The sequence below is a fragment of the Mustela erminea genome, chromosome 6, assembly GCF_009829155.1.
Source record: "Mustela erminea isolate mMusErm1 chromosome 6, mMusErm1.Pri, whole genome shotgun sequence".
In the NCBI taxonomy this organism is placed as follows: Eukaryota; Metazoa; Chordata; class Mammalia; order Carnivora; family Mustelidae; genus Mustela; species Mustela erminea.
Genome location: NC_045619.1, coordinates 21159688 through 21173236, shown reverse-complemented (window position 1 = coordinate 21173236; position 13549 = coordinate 21159688). Strand labels below are relative to the sequence as shown.

General features: G+C 34.3%; 1 protein-coding gene across 17 annotated transcripts in view; it reads right to left on the bottom strand.

Annotated features, from left to right (window-relative positions):
• Positions 1-13549, bottom strand: part of ANKS1B (ankyrin repeat and sterile alpha motif domain containing 1B) — a 1111154-nt gene that overhangs the window by 962927 nt on the left and 134678 nt on the right. For all 17 annotated transcript variants that reach the window (XM_032346661.1, XM_032346662.1, XM_032346658.1 and 14 more), the window contains exons 3-4: positions 10083-10239; positions 3796-4092 (exon numbers count right to left, since the gene is read on the bottom strand). In XM_032346661.1, the coding sequence (XP_032202552.1) occupies positions 3796-4092; positions 10083-10239 (454 nt within the window). The remainder of the gene's footprint in view (positions 1-3795; positions 4093-10082; positions 10240-13549) is intronic.

The following is a 13549-nucleotide window of genomic DNA, read 5'->3' as shown; positions in this document are numbered from 1 at the left end:
CCAAAATTTATACAGAAAACACAAACATAAATTACACATTTTAAAATATTTGCAATTACCAAAAAAAGAGACAATCTTCTAAAGTCATCTCTAAATTTTAAATAATTATTTATAATGATTTGAATGTAATTAGTCTAAATGTGTATCGCTGTAATTTACCAAATAGGATTATTTTTAATACTGCTAATTTACAACTGGTTAACTAAAACAATTAAATAAATATTAAAGCCACTGAAACAATTTAAGGTTAGTACCTAGTACTCTTCACTCTCACCCAGTAAGAATATCAACAAATTTCTACTTTAAATATAATATTAAAAAAAAAAAAATGTGGGGGGGGGCGGGGGGCACCAGGGTGACAGTTGGTTAAAAGTCTGACTCTTGATTTTGGCTCAGGTCATGACCTGAGAGTAGTGAGATGAAGCTCCGCATTAGGCTCCACATGGAGCCTCCTTGAGATTCTCTCTCTCCTCCCCTCTCTGTCTTTCCCCTCCCTCTCTCTCCATCTCAAAACAAACAAACAAATCCAACAACTTTGTAGTGTATCTGATAGGCAAACTTGGAAACAGTTCATTTGAATGGCATAATAAAATTAAACACTGACCCAAAAAAGGCAATGAAACAAACAAAAAATGTTTTCTATAAATAAAGCAATAATAACAAAGGCAAAACATCAACTAAGGCTAACTAAATACTAGAAGATTCAATTCATTGAGATATATTTTAGAGTATGTTGTCATTTCTACCTCTTGGAAACCTTCAGGATGAAATCATAGAGGGAGCATAAATAACAAAACATTGCCCACCCTGCTCAGGTACCAGCCTTGATGTTTCTCATTAAGTGTTTAGAGTGAGCTGAACATATTTTGTCCCTTTCATCTGATATATGAATAACAAACCCAAATGCTATTAGGGCAAAGTAGAAAATCTAAAGGAAAGAATCTTGAAATGACAAGATGGCAGAAAGAGAGAGTTTGGGACCTTGGAAGTTCTATACCCCATCTAAAAGCATTCAAATTCAATATTTTAAAATACTCCTTTAGCCAAATAATGCACATCTGCAAGCTAAGTTATACCTAAATTCAAAGTCCTAAAAATCTTCAAGCTCTTCTTCAAATATCACTGTATGTCTCTTCAATTCCTCCCTCTTAAAATCTATGTTTTATTCACTGATATCTCCATAGCACTTTGCCCTACTATTTATCTTAGTATGTCATATACAGGAGTAATTCTTCCAAGTTTCTATATCCTCCACTAAATTTTGGGCAGAGATCTTACTTACGTTTAATTCTTCAAAAACATGAAATGTAGTGAGTATTATTTTATATAAAAAAGATGTACCATTACATATATAAAATTGAAGCTAGACTCTTTCTCTTTTTGCCATGTCATCAGCACAAAATATGAAAAGATCTTGGCCATGGACATGAAGTGAGTTACTGATCTCAGTCATAGTGAAGTCCTTGGTTATGAACTAATCTGTACCATCAAGTTTAGAAATATTCCAGAAGTGTCTGGGCATCTGAGTGGCTCAGCTGGTTAAGAGTCTGCCTTTGGTTCAGGTTATGATCCTGGAGGCCTCAGATCAAGCCTGCATCAGGTGCTCTGCTCCATGGGGAGTCTGCTCATCCCTCTCCCATGGCTTGTGTACTCTCTCTCTCAAATGAATAAATAAAATATTTTTTTAAATATTCCAGAAATGCTATGAAAACAGTAAATCTAGATTGCAGAAATTCAACATTCAGACAAGACAATAAACATCTAGCATATCATTAAACACACTTTGACAGTAACATTGTGAGTCAGTTACAATAGTAAACATGCATCTATCTTATTTTAGAGGGGAAAGTTGTTTTTTTTTTAACATGAGGACTAGAAAAAATTCTTTTGTTTATTTTCAAGGCTTCCAAAGTGGAATAAATAAAAAATTAAGAAAAGATTTTATAAATACCAAACAGCTAAATAATATAGGCAAAGCTCCAGTGAAATGTCTGTTTTAGGGTACCAGCCTAAAATGTAGGATGAGAAAGCCGAAGATTTTTAAAATTTCAGTGGAAAACAAAAGAGAAACAAAATTCAACCTCTAAATAATTCCTAGGAAAAGCAACCCCACAATTCTGAGCACTAACAACACTTGGAATGTTCCCTCTGGGTATTTACATCCCTTTAACAATTCACATCCTCGGGGCACCTGGGTGGCTCAGTAGGTTAGGTCTCTATCTTCAGCTCAGGTCATGATCTCAGGGTCCTGGGATCAAGCCCCATATTAGGCTCTCTGAGCAGAGAGCCTGCTTCCCCCTCTCTCTCTGCCTGCCTCTCTGCCTACTTGTGATTCTTTCTCTGTTAAACAAATAAAATAAAATCTTTATTTTTATAAACAAACACAACAACTCATACCCTCTTCTAATTAAGAGGTAAAATCTGTTTTCCCAACCCTGAATTTAGGCTACCTTTGTGACCTCTTGGCTAACCAAACACTGCAGAAAAGACAGGATGCTTGCTCCCACCCTAGACCTCAAGAGACTTTGTATAATCCTGTTCCCTTCCTCCTTCCCTCCATCTCCTATGTGCACACATGCAAGCACACAGAACCATACCACTGTCATGTGAACAAGTCCAGGGTGGCCTACTGGATCATGAAAGACACATAACAACCTCACGCATTATCCCAGGAACATACAGTCAACCTCTACAACAGAGGCACTCAACTGACTTATAATTGACCCCAGACATATGAGAGAGAGAGAGAACCCAGCCAAGACAGAACTACCCAGTGAGGCTCAGACTAAATCACCAACCACAGAATTATGAGCTAAATAAGTAGTTACTGTGTTAAACCATTAAGTTTCAGGACATTTTGTTAGATAGCAATAGCTTTTAATACACAATGGAGAAGGACACAACCTGACAGGAACCAAAAGGGTCTCTGGAAGATAAGAATGCTGCCACTGACTTGGGAGACAAAAAAACAGTAATAAAAGAAAAAGGTGGTTAAAAAAAAAAAGTTAACCTTGGCATTAGAGTTAACTTGAAACAGATAATAAAAGTAAATTGCCCTTAAAACTAAAGAAGTAGGTTGCCCTTTCCTTGTGGCGAAACCTTTGCAAATGTTATCCATGCTTCAAAGTTCAACTCAAATCACACCTCTCCAATAAAATTCCTCCTGATTGCCCTTAGGCAGTGATTTTTCCTTCATTACTCAGGTATAGACAGTAAACTATTGTGTAAAGAGGCCCAGACTTTAATCAATAAGTATAAATGCATATTCTAGATTTATCAACTTATACATCCTTAGGCAACTTTCTTAACTCTTTGAATCTGATACCATATCTCTTAACTGGAAATTAGTAGCTCTCAATCCCACAGGAGGACTATTAAAAATGGATTCTAAATGTGTCAACATATTAAACACAAAGTACATACTCCGAAGTATTAAACTGAATTTTGATTAATTTTTTCATTCATTCAACTTTGACTGGATTCCTAGTGTATGTCAAGCAAGTGAGTCCAACACTGAGTGAACAATTACTAATGATATCACACACAACAGCCTCCTGATGATAATTTTTCATACATAAAGCCCTAAAATTAGAATAAGGTTAGAAATTATGACTGTATCTCTTCATATTTCCCAACAGTATATGGCACAGGGTCTTGAATTTAACAGTTATAAAAATATTTGCGGACAACTTAATTAAAAAATGGAAAGATTTCTACATATAAGTTATATCATCTGTATCTCAAAGCAAAGCAAGAGAATCACCACTTTTAAAACATAGCTAAAAGAAGACTCACTTGACAGCTCACATCCATCCCTGCTTCCAGTAGCACCTGGACGACTGCTTTGTGACCATTGCGAGCAGCAAGGTGGAGTGGCGTGTGCTTTCTAGTGTTGCAGCTCATTAAGTTAGGGTGTGCACTGATGATCATTTTGACCACCCTAAGTCGTCCATAGAGAGCTGCCAGATCCAGAGGTGTTTCTAGCTTACTGTTCCTGATGGTAGGATCGGTGAGCTCTTCGAGGAGAACAGCAACTACTTCTGAGTGTCCATATTGAGCTGCACAGTGCAGGGCAGTTTCATTTTCATTGTTCTATCAAGACAAAACGTAAGATTCAAGTTTTCAGAAATTTAATTATCAAAATCTAAGCAGTAATTTAAAACCAGAGATACTTTGAAAATGTAAGGTTAAGATTTATTTATTTTAATAAGTATGTCTAATAGAATATTTGTTAAAGTATCTATCATTTATTATACCAAAATATCACATTTTTTTAATCATTTCAATAGGAAAAATCAAATTTTCTCCGGCATCATATATTCCAATTTCCAGAAGTGATAAATGATTTAGGCATCTTAGTCAGTGGCCCTGCTGGGCCCAGATGGTCAGTGTTATCTGAACTGTGCATCATGCCTTGATGACATTTGTTAATGAGAGAGATTAATAACAATTATAACCCACTTTGAACAGACTGGCTTCCCAATAGATAGCTGAGATGGTAAATTCTTGATAATGAAAGATTCACAGAAAGATTTTCCAAATTAAGTTTCATTTTATTTTCCATCTAAGCAAAATTATTGCTTCTTCCGCAAAGAGAATGAAGACATACTGGCCCTAAGATTAAATCACATCTTTTTGAAATATAATTATGGATTAAGAGGCAGACTTAAACCCACTGCCAGACAAGTTACAAGGAGTATCACAGTGTTACATATGCACCTAATAAGGGTTTTCAGTTGAAAATCAAGATTTTCTTAAAATTTAACAAGATAAAAACTGTACTTGGATGGATCTAGAGAGTATAATGCTAAGTGAAATAAGATAAAGACAAACACCATAGGATTTCACTCATATGTGGAATTTAAGAAACAAAACAAATGAACAAAGAAAAAGACAAACCAAGAAACAGACTTTCAACTATAGAGAACACAGACAGTTCCCAGAGGGGAGTGGGTAGGGGGTTGGGTGAAGTAGGTGATGGGGAATAAGAGTACACTTATCTTGATTAACCATGATTAATAAATGGAGTTGCTGAATTACTATATTGTACACCTGAAACAAATATAACACTGTATGTTAACTACACTGGAGTTAAAAGTTTTTTTAATGTTAAAACAGAGAAAACTAAATCCTGTCACAAGGCAGATGGACCCTTCAGTCTATTGGGGCAGGTTGTATAGGTAGACTGCACATAACTATGTCAGGAAGTAGAAGTATCAGTCAGGAGAAATGTAAACAAGAAATTTTAGCCACAAAAATGCAATGATCCTGAATAAGGGTTCTGAAGAGAAAGAGGTTGCCATCATCAGAGCTAACACTATGTACCGGGCACAGGTACAGTCCATTTTGTGTGCTCTAATCTTTACTCTGAGATAGATACTATTGTTATCATTATTGCTACTTTACAGGTAAGGAACTGAGGCACTGAGTAGTTAAATAACTAGCCTTCAAATATACAGCCGTTTAGTCTAGGGGCCAGGATCTGAACGTAGGTAGCCTAAACCCAAAGTCATTGCACTTTTTTTTTTAAGATGTTATTTATTTATTTGAGAGAGAGAGTCTGCAAGAGAGAGAAAAGGAGCAGGGGGAAGGGCAGGGGGAAAGGGAAAAGCAGACTCTCACCTGAGCAGGGAGTCCAACGCAGGGCTCTATCCTGGAAGTCTGGAAGTCCGGTATCATGACCTAAGCTGAAGGCAGATGCTTAACCAACTGAGCCACCCAGGCACCCCACTAAAGTCACTGCTCTTAATACCAACTTCCATGATAACAACTATTACTACTATTACTACTGTCATTTGCTGAATGTCTAAAAACTATATATATTGTCATTTCCCCTACACCACAATGCCTGCCAAGTATTGCTACATTGCCAGAGAAAAAAAGGAAATTGGTGTTCTGAAAACAGAATTTCTAGATTTTGCCCAAAAGAACACCAACTGAGTTGTAATAGAAATAGCTACTTAGATAGCTGCTCTGACCACATAAAAGGCCAAGGAGGGTTCAAACCCAAGCAAATCTTAATGTCCCCAAAAGCAATTCAGACTTGCTCTGGCTTAAGGATGCAGATAAGTTGAGAGCAGAGAGTTAAGAGCAGAGGGAGGATTTAAAAACTTAAAGAGAGGAGTGGCAAAAAAAAATTTTTTAAATGAACACTATGAAATGCTCAAAGGAAAACCCATAAAAAGTACCTACCCACTGAAGACAATCGACAAGAAATTAAGATCTGATAGATGGGGAATCCAGCTGAAGGCACTGTTTTTCCATCATTTTGGAAGGAGTCATTCTTGTTTTTAGTTTAAATGTGTTGCTATAGTTTACTTCCTCATAGAGACTGACGACATACAAGTCTACACAGGTTTACATTCCTTGATTTTTCTTATCTATGTTTTATAAGCCTGATAAGAAAATCAATCTATTATCCTATACCATAAAAATATGATATAGAAATATGCCTTCTGACCAAATCAAATTTTCCTATGGTTGGAAAGAAATTCAACTTTCAAAATACAGCATCTCTTTGAGAAAAAGAAGAACCAATTACAAAACAATTCCTCAAACTCATTTCTACATTTGCATAGGCCTTAGCATAGGAAATTATAAGTGCAAAATTGAAACTTGCTCTATTAACACCAATTAGATTGTTCAGATCTCAAGAAAAATTATTTCAATCACGCCAGACTTAGGAGAAAATATTCAGAGTTCATCCACAATCAACACATACTTACACTGTCACATCAGAAAAATGACAACAGTGGTACCTTTATAAAAGACATGATTGTATACATGTGTCTATACTAACAAGTGATCTAAAAGAATCTCATTTGAAATACAGACTGTAAAAAAGCACTGATTAATAATTGTGAGTATGTCTACAAAGAACATTCTTGAGCAGTTCTGAATTACCTTTTTTTTTTTTTACCAAATGGGTGCTCTCCAAAAAATGAGGACAATTCTATTTCTAGACAATGGGGAGCATAACAAGACTGGCAGACAAAAGCTATTTACCAAAAGATCTTGCTTCAAAGCAAAATTAATGGAAACTAACTTTTGTTAGGTTTGAGTTTTAGAAAATGGTAAGGGAATATACTTACAAGATAGGGCTACTCTTGTTTTTGCCCTAATGTTTAAAAAAAAAAAAAAAAGGAAGAAAAGGTAAAGGGGGAGGAGATGAATATAGAGAGAAGCATAAAATGCATATATATATATATATATATATATATATATATATATATATATATATACACACACACACACACACACCAAAGAAAGGCAATAATAAATCAGTTGACATAGAGAGGAAGGACTTAGGAATTATAAAAACCACAATCAGTGCAAGGTCAACTTTGTTTTCAAAATTACATTGTGCTAAAATGACCACTAATTCTAGGGCAGTATAGAATGGTGACCTCTGTTGAAGTGCTGACGCACACTTATTAGCAAGAGTAAACCACTTGATCTCTCTTATCTTATCTGCAAAATGTGAATATTACCCTCCCTACAAACCATAGAGGATAACTTATAAATCAAAAGAAATAGCAAGGGGGCGCCTAGGTGGCTCAGTGGGTTTAAGCCTCTGCCTTCGGCTCAAGTCACAATCTCAGGGTCCTGGGATTGAGCCCCACATCGGGCTCTCTGCTCAGCAGGGAACCTGTTTCTCCCTCTCTCTTTGCCTGCCTCTTTTCCTACTTGTGATCTCTCTCTCTCTGTCAAATAAATAAATAAAATTTTTTAAAAAGAAAGAAATAGCATGAAGGAAATGCTTTGTAAACTTTGAATATTAAATATAAGACAGAATTATTTTGAAAGAAAGCTGTGTTAGAAACCAAAGATGACTATCAGAAATCAGAACTAAGCCCTAACAATTACACAGTTTTACTATCATAACATCAAGTAAGATTGGTTAAGAGCTTGAGCTTTGCATTAGAAAAACCTGGATTCAAATACTGAGTACATTTCTCAGTAGTTGTGATATCATGAGCAACTTATTTAATCTCTTTAAGGTAGCTTCCCACATATAAAACAGGAAAAATAATTAATCCCTACTTCATCAGCTTTCTAAGATAACAGATGAAGTACTTTGTACACTGCCTGGCATATAGTAAACAATCCATAAGTGCCAGGATTTATGATGACAATACCAATATGCTATTGTGGAGGGCTTTGGAATTAGAGTCCAAGTCTGAGATTTAGTTACTCAGTAATGTGTGACCTTAGATGAGCTATTTAGCCCTAATGAGCCTAATTTCTCATCTATAAAGTGGGAGGGGATAATATCACTTCAAGAGTTGTTGAGAATTAATTAAATAACATATTATAGGTGAAAGTGCTTAGCATGGTACTTGACATAATGTTTCAATATATCTTAACTATTATTTTCATTGCTCCCCTCTGTTGCTTAAATACATAAAGGTTTATAAGTAACTAGTACATTTCTACCCCATTCAGAGGGGAGAAAAAAAAAAGAAATAAAGCTAAAATGAAAAGCTACTTTTACAAAAATAAAATTCCCACATCAGAAACTTAGGAGAAATGGCACTAGATGACACAAATATGTCAGCACTCAAGGAGTACCATATATACAATAAACAAATACTGAAACCATGGTATTAAAAATCTCAAGAAATTTTCAATTTACTTCCAGTAGAAATCACAAGACAAAGCAACTTTCAAATACAAATAAATTCTAAATGTTTTTTCTTATCTTCATGTCATTTAGGAAGTATTTTGCTTGTAAAAACTAACATCCCCTTGTTTAACCTTGGATTATTTTTCCATCTTATTATTTCACGTTCACTTTGGGGCATTCAGACAGTTTTAAGAATAACCACCAGATGGCTCATCTCACAAACGATCTTTTAACTTTTGATTTTTCTGAAAAACAAAACAGCATTCCCATAAATTTCCCTTTAGCATGATATGCTGATAAAGACAGTCATATCTGTCATTTTTTAAAGATTGAATTTATGAATGTATTTGCATAAAAATACACTTCATTTTATAACCTAGAAACATACAAATTTTGTGATAATTATTAATAAGATACTTTCAACTAATACAACATTTTTCCTACTTACAGGAACTTTATTTCTACAACTGCATTTTTCCAGGGGAAGAAACGTATTTTTCTTCCCTTTTGTGTTTATAGCTACTGCCAGTGTTACTTTTTATTCTTCAGTCTGAATTTCAGTCAAAGGCCGGCAAAGTCTATATTCCTTTGAACAGTATGCTAATTGCACTTCATCAGATGTTCTTGCCCTAAAGTAACCACTTGCATTGATATTGGACAACTGCCAACCTGCAGCTTAATGCCATGGTTGTAATTCAATTGTTGGACTGCATGCTGGTTTTCAAATATAGTTTTACAAAATAGGAACAGTAGGGGGCATGCAGAGCTCAAGATGTTTGTTACCATACTGTATTAGGGGCCTGTATTTTACTTTCAGAAATCTGTGGTCTTATTTATTTAGAATAATGAAAATGGCATTCCTTTTTTAATATGTCAGCTATGTGCAATATGGATATTATGCACTTGAAAATATTTTTACTTTATCTGTCAGTTTATTGCTGCTGTGTTTTACTCAACATTCTCTGGGCACACAATCAGGAAATTTTTAACTTAATATGTGACTACCAATTGCATATACTGTATTTTGAATTCTGCTTCACAAAACTATATTTACTGTGGAAGTAAATGGAAAGCATTGTACAAATGAATCCATTATCATTGCTTTAACATTTAAAATTTTATTAAGAGAAGCTCTAATTCATATTACAAATGTGAATTCTGTTCTATCTTCAAATATTCAAAAACTGCAAGATGGATGCTTATATAAGTTAGGCAAAAGTATCAGTTACTTCCTTTATGTAGTATTCTCTTGTTAACAAGTATCTTTATAAATGCCCAACTTACTACCTATGTAACTAATAGAAGTGACAAAGAATGTTTCTATTTCTCCTTTAAGAAATTTAGCCGTGAAAAAATCTTTGGCAGGGTAATGACAGAAATAATCAATTCTTCAATGTGGCCTTGCCTTTGCAAACCTCGCAAAACTATAGCAAGAGCAAATATATGAAAAGTGCACCTGTTCATTGACTCTGGAATGTGAGGGTCCATGATGAATAAGAATCTTCACAATTTCTACATCTCCTTTCCAGGCAGCCAGGTGAATGGGAAAATAACCTTTGTTGTCTGCTACATTTGTTGATGCCTCATACTGAAGTAGTTTGAGAACTATATCCCTGGAAGGGGGAAAAAAATAAAAAAAGAACAGAAAAGAAAATATACTAAACACACAGATTTCATTGAACAGGTAATTATGAAAGTATACTAGATGCTGGCTGGAAATTTAGAGTAAGAAATACAAAATTTGGTCGAAGAGTTAGCCTACTTAATATTTGGCTATTTTACTTACCTGGAAAACTACCACCACAACACATACACACACAGAACACTGAATAAACAATGAAAGCACTTAATTGAACTCATTTGGGCAGAACTTACCTAATTTCATAACTGAATGAAATAAGTAAAACATTTTTTAAAAATTCCTCTTCCTATTTTTTTTAAAGGAGTTTTTCTCAGATAGTGCATACCTGAGATTTAGCATGAAGGAAAAGCAGAGGATAATCCAACTCTTTATACATACACACACACAAAGATCATACTACTAAGAGACATTAAGGTAATTTATACATCGTTCCTATAGAAAGTTGAAATAAGGAATTGAAGAGACATATAAAATAGAAAGCAGACAGCACAGTAAAAAAAGGGGCTGAGGAGTTTAATAAATTTTCAGCCATGACACACAACATATTTTGAATATGTGCTATTCATACTTCTGCACTTCTTCACCTCTCTGTTCAAACCTTAAGAAAAAATTTCAAGGAAATTCATTCATTAGACAAGTTCCACCACTGATCCAGTATCAATTCATACTCAATATACCCTACTTATGTGCACTTTGTACTCAATCCCCCACCAAGTTTTCAAAGTAAAAATTCTGAACTATAATACTCAACATCAAAAAGACATTAATTTATGGCACACATTATATTGAATTTTGTATCAACCAATCAAAAACATTTTAAAATCCTTTAAAAATGGAAGCATTTATGAAGCAAATTCTATTAACTCACTAAATGAAATCCCAGACAGATATACAAAGACATATATATATACGCATGTGTGTGTGTGTATAAACACAGTTACAAAAAATTTTAAAGTTCTTTCTCGTATATAACAAATCACTGGTACTTAGAACGAATGTAACACAAAGAGCTAAATTTAAATATTTCATGAAGCCAGACTTTAAAAGTAAAGTAACAAGAAAAATTGGAGGAAGTCTGAATAGAAGTTAGAACTCTAATAGCTACTTCCCCATAAACACACAAAATAGACATGATACAAACATTACAATAAATCGTAAAACATAATGAACGCCCAGAGTGTGATCTAAACTTGTAAAGGAGAGAATATGTCACCCCAAAATATACCTCCTTAACATGAGGATTATTTTCAGCTGATTACTTCTAAAGAAAGAGTAGGTGTTGTTAAACCTCTGAAAACGAAATAGAAGTTACTTTTTTGTAAGACGCACTTAAATCTATGAAGAAAACTCCATTTGTAGGGAGTCTCCCTCTTTGTACCAGAAAATGATAATGGACTCTAAATCTCTAGAAGCTTTTATCAAGGAAGAAGGCAGAAACTTAAATTTAAGTAACAACCCGTAACTTGTTTATTGTGCTTTTCCTAATAACCTCCCATAACTAGTACCCCTCAACAAACACCTATTTTATGTTTAGCAGGAAATGGTTTTTAATGTGGGAGTTAACTCAGTTTTTCTGGGTATCTCCCATGTGTACACAAAAGATATACATATTACTAAACTTCTTGTTTTTCTCTCATTAATCTACCTTTTTATTATGGGAGGAGTGGGGGTTCCTCAGCCAAGAACCTAGAAGGGAAAGGGAAAATTATTCTTTCTCCCCCACATATGAAACATTGGACTTAATAGATAAATACATGAAATCATGACGAAAGAACCAAGAATATGTTGTAGAAATATTTAGAAAGTTCCAAGGAGTCCTAAATTTTTTAATATGATTTTAGAGAAAATAAGAATAAAATCTCACTTTTATATTCTTCTTTTTTTTAAGATTTTATTTATTTATTTGACAGAGAGAGATCACAAGTAGGCAGAGAGGCAAGCAGAGGGAGAGGAGGAAGCAGGCTTCCTGCTGAGCAGAGAGCCCGATGCGGGACTCGATCCCAGGACCCTGAGATCATGACCTGAGCCGAAGGCAGCGGCTTAACCCACTGAGCCACCCAGGCGCCCCTCACTTTTATATTCTTCTTAAGAGCCAGTATTGTTTAATAAAAACCTGAATTTAGAAGATTTGAATCTGAGTCCTAGCTAAACAAACTACCTAATGATGTGACCCTAGAGAAATTACTTAGTCTTATCTTTCTTTTTCTTTTCTGTAGAGGATATTGTTATAAAAGTTAAGGCCTACTGCTCAAGACTGATAAAATCTTTAAATGAGATCACAAAAGAGAAACCACTTAATAAATACTAAAGCACTGTACAAAAATATTAGTTCTTTTCCCAAGAAAAACAAAATCCTTTAAAAATAAAAATGCTTCCAAAATTTTGCAAAAACAAATCTAAAAAAATGTTTCCAAAAGTTTGCAAAAACAAATCTGAAAATCAGAAGGACACTTAAAGTTTGTTGAGTTCATAAATTTCTCCTCACCTCCCTGCCAAGTGAAAGTTACCATATAGTGTCTTCTATTCTGAGAAGATTAATTACAATGTGGTAAGAAGGATTCAATACCAATGAATTTAAAAAGCAGTTAAAAATCAGAACATCTGCTTTAGAGTTCCAACTCTACTACTTACCCATTTGGTTACCTTGGGCAAATCAAATAGCCTCTGTCAGTCTTTCAGATATCGTTAAGATAGAATTCAGAGGCTACAACTTCCTGCCAGTCTCAAAAGGGTTGGTGTGAATCAAATAAAAAAGAGGTATGACTGTAAAATTGTATACTAACCAACACTATTCTCAAGGCAAGCTGCAGCAATGTTTAACAATCCCAGTTTTTTTTTTTAATGAAACATTTCAACATTTAAATAAAAGTAAAACTGGAATAAAAAGATACTGTTTATTATCTGAATGTAAAAGTAGAATTTATACTATTCACAAAATAGCCTTCTCCAAATTCATTTATCAGAGAAAGATAACTTATATGAAGAGTTTTTAACTTTATTCCTCAATGCCTAACCAATTAAAAAAATAATCTGAAACTTCTAAAAGGGTAATGAGTAAAGTTTCATGGGTTACCAATCCTATTTTCTTTTACTTTCACGAAATCCATTCAGAGTTTAATTTGTCCTTTGGCTTAATTCTTGTTGACATTTTCTAATAATGTATGTGATATACATTAATTCTTTAATTATCAGGAAGATTGATGAAAGAGTGAAAAAATTAGCATACTGACATTTGTATTGTATCATATTACCACACCACCTGATAGGTAAATCTGAAAAGA